This window comes from Heptranchias perlo, unplaced genomic scaffold (genome assembly GCF_035084215.1).
Source record: "Heptranchias perlo isolate sHepPer1 unplaced genomic scaffold, sHepPer1.hap1 HAP1_SCAFFOLD_511, whole genome shotgun sequence".
NCBI lineage: Eukaryota > Metazoa > Chordata > Chondrichthyes > Hexanchiformes > Hexanchidae > Heptranchias > Heptranchias perlo.
Window position 1 is genome coordinate 75,001 of NW_027139528.1, and position 12,916 is coordinate 87,916.

At 43.7% G+C, this 12,916-nt stretch overlaps 2 protein-coding genes across 2 annotated transcripts in view; one reads left to right on the plus strand and one right to left on the minus strand.

Moving 5' to 3' along the window:
• The window catches only part of LOC137314467 (zinc finger protein 271-like), a 161,934-nt gene that overhangs the window by 72,289 nt on the left and 76,729 nt on the right, over positions 1-12,916 (minus strand). The window lies entirely within an intron of this gene.
• Positions 627-11,475, plus strand: LOC137314469 (zinc finger protein 585A-like). The gene is made up of 2 exons (XM_067979806.1): positions 627-710; positions 5,796-11,475. Exon 2 carries the CDS (start codon positions 6,145-6,147, stop codon positions 7,966-7,968), a length of 1,824 nt encoding a protein of 607 aa, XP_067835907.1. The 5' UTR covers positions 627-710; positions 5,796-6,144; the 3' UTR covers positions 7,969-11,475.

Sequence of the window (12,916 nt, forward strand, 5' to 3'; positions counted from 1 at the left end):
TTTGGGGTGAGGGAAGAGGGGGAGACAGGCTGAGGGTGGGGGGGACTCGGTTTGGGGTGAGGGAAGAGGGGGAGACAGGCTGTGAGGGTTTCAAATCAGTAAAATAGATCCTTGAAATGTGGCTCATTCAGCAGACAGGTCTCCTGGTCAAACCAGTCCTGCCCTGGGCTGTCCCTGGATTAACATGAGAACGGACAGGTCCCTGAGGGAGACACATTGAGATTCAGTCTAATATCTAAAAGGCTGAAGCAGGGAGCTCCCCGGGGGTCGGGGATGGCCGTGTGTCTCGTCCCAAACCCTCCCCAGGGGGCCGGGGACAATCTCTCAGTCTGCCGGGGTCCTCCAGCCTGTCCTGAGTGTATTTCTCTCTCTGTCTCTCTCCCAACTTTTCTCTTTAGATTCTCTGGTTTGTAACCGGGATTTGTGTCTCAGTGTTGGTGCTGAGGGATTGTCGGTGTAACTGGGAGAGGGAATGGGAGGGAGGAGCTCTGGGCTCTTGCTGTGCCTTTTTAATCCCTTGCTTTTGTATTTTAATCAATTCCCTCTCTCTCTCTCCTCAGGAAACTTTTCGATGAAATGCTGCAAGGAGATGATCCAGAAAGAGACATTTTGTGAGAAGGAGGAGGAGAATCCTGGGCCAAGAATCGTTCTCTCCGCTGGGGACTGACTGACTGAGACCTTCACCGCAGCCTGGACCCGATGGGGGCCACGTGAGTAATGTCTGGGTTACTCTGGGGGGTCACTGGGACATTCTGGGGACACTGGGGGGATCACTGGGACATTCTGGGGACACTGGGGGGGGTCACTGGGACATTCTGGGGACACTGGAGGATCACTGGGACATTGTACAGGAGCTGACACTGAGACACACACTGACCGTCTGACAGTGCAGCGCTCCCTCAGTACCGACCGTCCGACAGAATATCACCATCTGTTCGATCCCAAATTCCTCCCCTTCGTTCATTGCAAGTGCAACTTTTCAGAAATAACACAAAGTGGATCAAACTATTATTCAGAGGCTGACAATGTGACATATCTCGGGTCTTAATTGAAATTAAAAGCACTTTCAGGGAGCGTCCTGCAGCACGCAGAGGGCCCAAATGTGAAAACAGCCTCCAAATGTTTTCTGAGTTTGAAGTTTAATTTTTGAAAAGGTCACTGACAACTCAGAAAGAAATCGTGTTAATTCCGAAGCCATTTTGGGCCCCCATGTGAAATTGTATTGTAATGGAACCACACAGACACATGGGGAAGCTCGGGAGCAAACTGATTGGAATTTGAGATTTTAATCCCATATTCATTTGTGCACAGCTCAGCTCAATTCAAACCAATGTCTGGACAAGGGACACGAGTCTCCTGACTGTACAGTCTGTGTGTGTGTGTGTGTGTGTGTGTGTGTGTCTCAGTCTCACTGGTCCCCATAACATAACTTTTAAAGCAGTAAAATTAACCAGAACCTGCTCCAAAGACAAAACCGATCCAGATCTTGAAGGTGTGATGATTTCCTCCTTCTCTCTGCTCTGTTGGTTGGGAGGCTCATTTCAGTCCCAGGTATTTGTCTATTCCCAATGTCTGATGGGTTGGTTCCTGTGAACAGTTTGTCAGAGAGTGTTTCACTGCCTCAGGGTGTTTACAGAGAGAGAGAAGCAGCTCCCATCCTGGTCTGAAAGACCCAGTCAATGAGAGATTTATAAAACAATCCAGCCCAGTGGAGTTAAACCTTGTCCCCCATTAATCCAAACACACCATATTGTGAGCAAAATTCAACATTTCACAGGGCCAGTGAGTCCCAGACACGGATTGTACCCACCTCCCTAAACTAAACTCAACTCCTTCCTGTAAAAATGTCTGTCAAAACACAGCCCGTTTAGGGACTGAACCCCTCAAATAAACATTACAGTCAACATTGCAATCTCTCAGTGAATCGTTCCCTTTTACCCACTGTGTGCTTTACATGTACAGGAGCTGACACTGAGACACACACGGGCCGTACAGTACCAGACAGGAGTGAATCGTTCCCTTTTACCCACTGTGTACTGTACATGTACAGGAGCTGACACTGAGACACACACGGGCCGTACAGTATCAGACAGGAGTGAATCGTTCCCTTTTACCCACTGTGTACTGTACATGTACAGGAGCTGACACTGAGACACACACGGGCCGTACAGTACCAGACAGGAGTGAATTGTTCCCTTTTACCCACTGTGTACTGTACATGTACAGGAGCTGACACTGAGACACACACGGGCCGTACAGTACCAGACAGGAGTGAATCGTTCCCTTTTTTCCCACTGTGTACTGTACATGTACAGGAGCTGACACTGAGACACACACGGGCCGTACAGTACCAGACAGGAGTGAATCGTTCCCTTTTACCCACTCTGTGCTGTACACGTACAGGAGCTGACACTGAGACACACACGGGCCGTACAGTCCCAGACAGGAGTGAATCATTCCCTTTTACCCACTCTGTGCTGTACACGTACAGTACAGTTGTGGTGGTGGTTGTTGTCGTGGCCCAAACGCAAAGGCCGCCGCTCTGGCCTCGCTCTGGGATCCCCGGCTGCACCCTGGCCTCACTCTGGGCTGACTGGGTGCACGCTGGGACCCCGGCATCACTCTGGGGTCACTGGGACATTCTGGGGTCACTGCGGGATCACTGGGGACACTCTGTCGGCCTCTTGCCGCCATGTGACAAGATGGCGGCGGCGGCCATTTTTTCCAAGATGGCGGCCGCGCCTGCCGCCATGTTTTCCAAGATGGCGGCCGCGCCTGCCGCCATGTTTTCCAAGATGGCGGCCGTGCTTGCTGCCATTTTTTCCAAGATGGTGGCCATGCCGGCCGCCATTTTGTCCAAGACGGACTCCGAGCTTGCCTCCATTTTGTCCAAGCTGGCTTCATTTATTATATAAATAATTGAAAAGTTTAAAATGTAATATAAATAACTCAATAGTTTAATTCATTAAATAAATAATGAATTGCTTATTTTATTATATCAATAATTAAATTGTTTTCAAGTGTTTAATTTATTATATGAATACTTCAAATGTTTCATTTATTATAAAGAGAATTCAATAGTTTAAATTATTCGATTGATTAATTTATTATATAAAAAATTCAATAGCTAAATTTATTATATAAATCATTCAATTGTTTAATATATTATAAATAATTCAAGTGTTTAATTTTTTATGTAAATTATTGAATTGTTTAATTTATTATATGAATAATTAAATTGATTAATATATTTGATAAATAATTCAGTAGTTTAATTATATAATAATTCAAGTGTATAATTTAATATATAAATAGCTCTGTTTAATTTATTGTATAAATAATTCAATTTGTGAATTTATTATACAAATAAACAAGTGTTTAATTTATTATATGAAGCATTCAAGTGTATAATTTATGACATAAATAGTCATTTGTTTAATTTATTATTTAAATAATTCAACTGTTTCATTAATTATCTAAATAATTCAATAGTTTAATTTATTATATAAATAATTAAAAGGTTGTATTTATTAAATAAATAATTCAACTGTTTCATTTATTAAATAAATAATTCAATAGTTTAATTCATTCTATAAATAATCAATTGTTTAATTTCTTACATAACGACTTCAGTTGTTAAAATAAACTATTGAATTATTTTCATAATAAATTAAGCATCTAAATAATTCAATTGATGAAATTATTATACAAATAAACAATTGTTTAATTTATTATATAAATAATTCATGTTTAATTCATTATATAAATAATTCAAGTGTTTCATTTATTATATAAAAAAATCAATTGCTAATTTATTATATAAATAACCAATTTTTTAGTTTATTATATAAATAATCCAAGTGTTAAAATTATTATATAAAGAGGTCAAGTGTTTAAATTATATAATTAATTCAAAGGTTTAACTTATCATACAAAGATTCAAGTGTTTATTTAATCATATTAATAATCCATTATTTAATTTATTGTCTGAAGAATTTCAAAATGTTATTTATTATATAAATAATCAATTGTTTAATTCATTGTATTCATAATGAATTGTTTAATTGATGATATAAATAATTCAAAGGTTTAATTTATTACACATAATAAATTGTTCACTTTATTATATAAAGAAGTCTCGTGTTTAATTTATTAGACAAATCATTCAAGTGTTTAATTTATTATATAAATAATTCAACTAAATATTGAATCCTTTATATAATAAATAAACACTAATTGTTTATGTAATAAATTAAACAATTGATTATTTAATGAATTGAACTATTCAATTATTTATGAAATGAATTGAACGATTGAATTATTTATATTATAAATTAAACACTTGAATTATCTGCTTCCAATGTCTTTGCTTTTCGGCCTGATATTAAGACCATCAATGGCGGCTGCAGCACCCAGCATGCAGCGCGGTACAGATTGTGCCCTATCTGAATCAGTGGAGCCCAGTGCGCAGGCGCAGTAGTGACTCATAATCGGTCAGTGTGTCCTGAGCATGCGCGGCCAGTCGAGGCTGCGGGAGGAGCGCGTTCGGTGCAGGTCAGAGGATCGGAGCAAGAGGCTCAATAAACCCCGGGGCCCGGGTCCGGGCTCAGGCCCAGGCTCAGGCTTTACAAACCCCGAGTGCGGCCCCAGACCCGAATATAAAACAGTGAACATTATCCCCCCCTCACTACCCGCCGGGAAATGAAGGGGAAATGGGGATCGGTCAGGGAGCGTCTGTAAATGAAGGAGAAATGGTGATCGGTCAGGGAGCGTCTGTAAATGAAGGAGAAATGGTGATCGGTCAGGGAGCGTCTGTAAATGAAGGAGAAATGGTGATCGGTCAGGGAGCGTCTGTAAATGAAGGGGAAATGGGGATCGGTCAGGGAGCGTCTGTAAATGAAGGAGAAATGGTGATCGGTCAGGGAGCGTCTGTAAATGAAGGAGAAATGGTGATCGGTCAGGTAGCGTCTGTAAATGAAGGAGAAAGGGTGATCGGTCAGGGAGCGTCTGTAAATGAAGGAGAAATGGTGATCGGTCAGGGAGCGTCTGTAAATGAAGGAGAAATGGCGAGCGGTCAGGGAGCGTCTGTAAATGAAGGAGGAATGGCGATCGGTCAGGGAGCGTCTGTAAATGAAGGAGAAATGGTGATCGGTCTGGGAGCGTCTGAAAATGAAGGAGAAATGGTGATCTCTATACCTTTAGTCATCCAGGGAGCTCCAGCTTTGGATGCTGTTCCTTTCCTCCTCGTGGGAATCTGTCTACTCTGTACCCAAACCAACTCCTCCTTGAAGGCCTCCCACTGTTCAATTACTGTTCTGCCTGCCAATTTTTGATACCAATCCACCTGGACAAGATCCCTTTTTAACTCACTGGAATTAGCCCTCCTCCAGTTAAGAATTTTCACATTTGACTGTCCCCTGTCCTTTTCCATAACTGTTCTAAACCAAATGAGATTATGATCACTGCTGCCCCACTGAAACATGCTCCACCTGCCCCACTTCATTCTCCACACCGAGCCCACTGCTGTACTCACATTCACTCTCTCACACTCTCTCACACTCTCTCACATTCACTCTCACATTCACTCTCTCACCCTTTCACTTATGGTTTCGGGCCACTGAAAGATGATGCGATGGGTTTGGATTTCAGCACAGGGAGGAGGGAGAGTGTGTGGGACGGGGATTTACAGCTTTGAGGAATGAGAGAGGAAATAATGTTCCATAGAAAGTAAAGATATCTGATCTGAATTTCTATCCTGTAGTTACAGTGATAACTTTTATAAACTACTTTTGCAGGGGAGGATTTGCAGAGGGAAACTCAAACCAAAGATCACGTCAAGATCTGACAGAGTCACTCGATTCATCAGGACCTGAATATCATCGACCTTTGAATGTGGAAGGAGAAATGTTTGTCTGTTCTGTCTGTGGGAGATGATTTTAGACATCAGTGTGAGTGGAAAAGCACCGAGACACAGACCGAGTGAGAGTGTTCCAGTGCACTGACTGTGGAAAGAGCTTTAACCAGTTACACAGCCAGAAAAAACACCGCACCGTTCACAGAGGGGAGAAACCGTACACGTGTTCTGTGTGTGGACGAGGCTTCAACTGATCGTCCAACCTGGAGAGACACAAGGACACCCAGACCATGGAGAAACCGTGGAAATGTGGGGAATGTGGGAAGGGATTCAATTACCCGTCCAGGCTGGAAATTCATCAACACAGTCACACTGGGGAGAGGCCGTTCACCTGCTCCGTGTGTGGGAAGGGATTCGCTCAGTCATCCGGCCTCCTGACACACCAGCGAGTTCACTCTGATGAGAGACCTTTTAAATGTGCTGACTGTGAGATGAGGTTTAAAAGCAAAATTAATCTGCTGATACACCAACGTACCCATACTGGGGAGAGGCCGTTCACCTGCTCCGTGTGTGGGAAGGGATTCACTATTTCATCCAGCCTCCAGACACACCAGCGAGTTCACACTGGGGAGAGACCTTTTAAATGTTCTGACTGTGAGAAAAGGTTTAAATGCAAAAGGAACCTGCTGACACACCAATGTACCCACACTGGGGTGAGGCCGTTCACCTGCTCCGAGTGTGGGAAGGGATTCACTCAGTCATCCCTCCTCCTGACACACCAGCGAGTTCACACTGGGGAGAGGCCGTTCACCTGCTCCGTGTGTGGGAAGGGATTCACTCAGTCATCCCTCCTCCTGACACACCAGCGAGTTCACACTGGGGAGAGGCCGTTCACCTGCTCCGTGTGCGGGAAGGGATACACTCGGTTATCCACCCTGCTGACACACCAGCGACTTCACTCTGATGAGAGACCTTTTAAATGTTCTGACTGTGAGAAGAGGTTTCAAAGCAAAAGTAATCTGCTGTCACACCAACGCACTCACACTGGGGAGAGACCGTTCATCTGCTCTGTGTGTGGGAAGGGATTCACTTGGTCATCTGAGCTTCTGACACACCAGCGAGTTCACACTGGGGAGAGGCCTTTTAAATGTTCTGACTGTGAGAGGAGGTTTAAAAGCAAAATTGAACTGCTGAGACACCAACGCACTCACACTGGGGAGAGACCGTTCATCTGCACCGTGTGTGGGAAGAGATTCACTCAGTCGTCCATCCTGCTGACACACCAGCGAGTTCACACTGGGGAGAGGCCGTTCACCTGCACCTTGTGTGGGAAGAGATTCACTCGGTCATCCATCCTGCTGACACACCAGCGAGTTCACTCTGATGAGAGATCTTTTAAGTGTTCTGACTGTGAGAAGAGGTTTAAAAGCAAAATTGAACTGCTGAGACACCAACGCACCCACACTGGGGAGAGGCCGTTCATCTGCACCGTGTGTGGGAAGAGATTCACTCAGTCATCCAACCTGCTGAAACACCAGCGAGTTCACACTGGGGAGAGGCCGTTCACCTGCTCCTTGTGTGGGATGAGATTCACTCGGTCATTCATCCTGCTGAGACACCAGCAAGTTCACTCCGATGAGAGACCTTTTAAATGTTCTGACTGTGAGAAGAGGTTTAAAAGCAAATTTAATCTGCTGACACACCAACGCACCCACACTGGGGAGAGGCCGTTCTCCTGCTCTGTGTATGGGAAGGGATTCGCTGGGTCATCCTCCCTGCTGAAACACCAGCGAGTTCACACTGGAGAGGGGGCGTTCACCTGCTCCGTGTGTGGGAAGAGATTCACTCAGTCATCCAACCTGCTGAGACACCAGCGAGTTCACTCCGATGAGAGACCTTTTAAATGTTCTGACTGTGAGAAGAGGTATAAAAGCAAATTTAATCTGCTGACACACCAACGCACTCACACTGGGGAGGGGCCGTTCACCTGCTCAGTGTGTGGGAAGGGATTCACTTGGGCATCCTCCCTGCTGAAACACCACCGAGTTCACACTGAGAGACCTTTAAATGTTCTGACTGTGGGAAGAGATTTAAAATCAGAAACGAACTGCTGAGACATCGACGCACTCACACTGGGGAGAGACTGTTCACCTGCTCCATGTGTGGGAAGAGATTCACTCGATCATCCCACTTTCTGAAACATTAACTTGTTCACACTATTGAGTGACCTTTTAATGCAGTGACTGTGAGAAGAGCTTTAAAAGCAGAAATGAACTGCTGTCACATCATCGCATGCCCATTGGTTGAGAGACTGTTCACCTGCTCCGTGTGTGGGAAGGGATTCACTCAGTCATCACACGTGCTGAGACACCAGCGAGTTCACGAAATGAGCAGGTCCAACGAGCCGGTCTGTAACACAGGCCAATGACTCAGTGCAGCTCGTGACCCAGTCACTGGGCTCCGTTATGGCCTCTCCTTTGAGTAACACACAAGGAGAAATTGTAAATCTGAAACAGAAAGAGATAATGTATAACACTTCATATCAACCACCAGTTTTTCCCTCTTTCCGGCTTTTAAAACAATCTGTTTCACAGTTTGTCAAACCCGAAACAGCCTCTGGGATTTGCTGATTGAGAATTTCAGTGGAAATTGGGACCGTCATTAAGTATCGGAACAAATATCCCCGCTGAGGTTTCGGGGTTGTTATTGGTTTATTTATATCAGTGAGTGACCAATTTTAAACTAGGTGAGGGTCTGAACCTAAGGTAAGAGCCTGGGATAGACAAGAGACTCTTCAATGTATCAAGTTAAATTACACTGATTCCACCAACACTGGACATCACATCCCTCAAACATTGTTACCTGTTACTGTATAAAACTGGTGAGGGTGGAAATGGGAAATAACTGAAAAAAAATTCATTGTTTCAAAGTTAATTCTGATCATTATTATTATACAAACATTCTACAGCCTAGCCCTTAAAAAGGACCCAATATCAAACCAGTCCCCAGTCCTTGGGCCTGTGCCTATGTTGTGATTTGCACCCGCTTCTGACTGACTTGGTATCAGACGCACTCCCGTCAACAGTAAACGGATGGAGCCGGATCCATAAGAGAAAAATGAGGACCGACCTCCGCGGTTCTCCCAGAGTGCGGGAGGCGGAGTAACAGCAGCAGACAGAGAGATCTCTCTAAACCAGCCGCTGCCGCCGGAGAGAAGCGAGTCCCGTTCCGAGCCGTGTCTGTCAGGCGCCCGCTGACCCTCTCTTCACTGAAGGGGACCGATTCAGCACCAACTCACACACCCACCATTGGATCATTGAATCACCTTCAACACCTGAATTACATCACCACTTAATCCTCTATACACGAGGAAATACAAACCTTGTTCACGCAACTTGCCCTCATAATGTAACCATTTTAGCCCCAGTATCATTCTGGTCTTTCTGCGCTGCACCTCCTGCAAGGCCAATATATCCTTCCTGAGGTCTGGTGCCCAGGACTGAATGCCGTGCTCTAAATGTGGCCTTCGCAGAGTTTATAGAATTCTAACATAACTTCCACCCTTTTGAATTCCAGTTCCCTTGAGATAAAGGCCGACATTCCATTAGCCATTTTAATTATTTTTTGCACCTGTCTGCCAACTCTTCCTGATTTCCCGAAGTATCTCTGCTCACCCACAGTTCCTGGCTTCTCACCATTTCGAAAATACTCTGATTTATCTTGCTTAGGGCCAAAGTGGATGGCCTCACACTTCCCCAGATTGAAACTTTGAACAGTCTGGGGCTCTTTTGTATAGAAAAGAGAAGGCTGAGGGTGACCTGATACAGGACTTTAAGATTATGCAAGGGTTTGATCGGTCAGATGTAGATACGGTGTTTGTACTTTTGGGAGTGGGGATGTGAGAACTTAGGGCCATGAATATAATAGTCATCAATAAATCCAATATCGCATTCAAGAGAAACATATTTATCCAGAGAGTCGTTAGAATGTGCAGCTCGCTCCCACACGGAGTAGTTAAGGCGAATATCATGGATGCATTTACAGGGAAGCTGGATAAACACATGGAGGAGAAAGGAATATTCGGGTTTGCTCATCGGGTTAGATGAAGAGGGGTTGGAGGAGGCTCGTCTGCAGCATAAACACCGGTATAGTCTAGTTGGGCCGAATTGCCTGTTTCTGTGATGTACATTCGATGGAATTCTATGTAAGCTCCATCTGACACAGTTTTACCAACTCACTGAATCTATCAATTTCCTTTTACAACTTTATGCTCCCATCTACACGACTCACTGTGCCTCTTAACTTGGTGTCGTCGATAAACCTGGATATACCGCTCTCTATTCCTTTATCTACCTCATTTATACAGATCCCTGGGGGACACCACTAATCACATCCTGTCAATTTGAGTACATACCCATTAACCCTACTCTCTGTCTCCTACCTCCAAACCAACTCCCTCGCCATTTCCATGGGTTGCTATAAATTCCACATGTTCTCATTTCTGTTAACAGTCTCTGATGCTAAACCTTAACGAGTGCCTCTGGAAGTCAATATACACATAACCCCCATAGACACTCCATCATTTACCACATTAGTCACATTTTCAAAAAGTTCAACTCGTTTCGTTAGACTTGACTTACACTTTACAAATCCATGCTGACTCTCTCTGATCAATTCATGTTGATCCAAGTGCTCAGTCATTCTTTCCCTAATAACAGATACTGGTAACTTCCCCACAACAGACGTCAGACTAATAGGTCTATAATTTCCTACTTTATCTCTCCTACCCTTCGTATATAATGGAATGACATTGGCAATTTTTCAATCCATGGAACAATTCCTGAATCAAGAGAGTTTTGAACGATCATGACTAAAGCATGTACAATTTCCTCACCTATTCCCCTTAGTCCCCTGGGATGGTAAACATCAGGTCCTGGAGATTTGTCTATCTTTAATTTAATTATTTTCTCCAATACCATTATTTTACTTGCACTGAATCCCCTTGATTTATTTTCAGTTTTCCTCGTGTCTCTGGTAGATTATCCTCATGATTTTCTGCGAGTATTTAGCAAGTCTGCCATTTCCTGAATTTCAATTGTAATATCACCGCCATCTGTCCTTAAGGGGCCCATATTACTCTTAGTCACCCTTCTTTCTCTTAATATACGTGTAAAAACCTTGATTGTTGTCCTTAATTTCACTCAAGTTTTTCTCGTTTTCCCTTTTTGCACCTTTTACGATTTTTTTTTAGTTTCAGCACCACAATAAACAACACTTCACTGTGAAATTTGCTCAATTAGTTCTTCAGTGTCAGAGCGAGAATTGTCCATCCCTAATTTATTTAAAGTAACAAACAAACACAAGCTCACATATTCATTCGTGTATCATCGCACTGATGGACACAGAAAGATAAACACAGCCTGAAACGCAGTCAGTATCGGGATTCACAGGGAAACGGGCAAGCGAAATCGACAAAGATCAAACAGTCTGAACCCCCAACAGAATGTGACGTGTTGCTGATAGATATTAATGAGAGGAGGTGATAACCCGTACTGTGATTTTGCTCCTTGGCTTAGTTGATTAAAGCACCTGTCTAAATACCAGGAGATTCTGGATTCAAATCTCAGTGGTGCCTTTTTGTAATTCATGGCGTTCAGTGGTTTTGAGAAGCAAAAACACACAGTGCGGTGTTTGTGTTTTGAGCAGGAGCCAACACGGAACTGATCAGGAAGTTTCTTCAAAAATGCCTTTTCATTATACAGACAGCCCTCTCATAGAATGTGTCCGTGACATGTTCTTGTTTCTGGGCTCATTGAGGTCGGGGTATAATTCTCGATTCGAGGTTCATACCCTAATTTGGAACTAGACTTTTGATCCTTGAACTGCGGTTCAAACTTTTGCAAAGAGGGAAAAGAAGTCCCCAAATCACTCCACCTGAATCTCACGCGGTCTCGGAAGAAGTTCAGTGCAAACAATCAGGACTTTAAAGGCACCTCAATGACCTGCACTTTCATTGAACGAGCTTTGCTTCCAATTGCATTCGACCTTGAAACCACTCTGGGTTTTCATCTCACTGAAGCAGAGTGTGGCCGCTCTGTATCTGTGAGCATGTCGGTGACGAGCTCAGCTTTGATATTGGTCGCTCTCAATTTTCAAGATCTCGCCAAGCTCAGGGAAAAGAAACCGCGAATCGAATTGTCCCTGTAAGTGATGAATTGAAGGGATTGGTGCTCCAAGCAGATCTGGAAAATTCACAGTGCGGTCGCTCAGGAATTCCAAATCCACCCTCTCGCCACTCGGTGATCATATTATATAAGATGAAGACCGGCTCGTTGGATTTGATTTTCACTCCTGCAAGCTTCAACTATTGATTTTGTAAAAGTAAACTGACAGTAGACAGCTGTTATATTGGTCACTGCAGCCTTAAGGTTTAGCTCAGTGAATTACTAATTTAGCGGATGAAATTTCTGCCTTTCTTCGTTGGCGTAATCGGTTGGCGCGAAAGTTTGATGGACCAGGTGACTTATCTATTTTAAGTACATTTAGCCTTTCTAGTACCTCTTCTTTCTCATTTTTTAGCCCATCCAGTATCTTAACTATATCTTCCTTTATCGAGAATCTGGCAGCATCTTCTTCCTTGGTAAAGAACAATGCAAAGTACTCATTTAGTACCTCAGGCCATGTCCACTGCCTCCATGAGTAGATCTCCTTTATGGTCCCTAATCGTCCCCACCCCTCCTCTTACTACCCGTTTACTGTTAACATGTCTGTAGAAGACTTTTTAATTCCCTTTTATGATGTCCGCTATTCTTATGCTCTCTCTTTGCCCCTCTTATTTCCTTTTTCACTTCCCCTCTGAACTTTCTATATTCTCTCTGGTTGGCACTTGTGTTATTAACCTGACACCTGTCATACACCACTTTTTCCCACTTCATCTTACTCTCTATCTCTCTTATTATCCAGGGAGTTCTGGCTTTATTTGCCCGACCTTTCTACCTCGTTGGAATGTACCTTCTCTATACCCGAATCATCTTTTTAAAAGCCGCCCATTGTCCAATTATA

Bases quoted from the DNA above. Each gene is read 5' to 3' on its own strand.
- LOC137314469 (XM_067979806.1), top strand. From the start codon at position 6,145: ATGGAGAAACCGTGGAAATGTGGGGAATGTGGGAAGGGATTCAATTAC.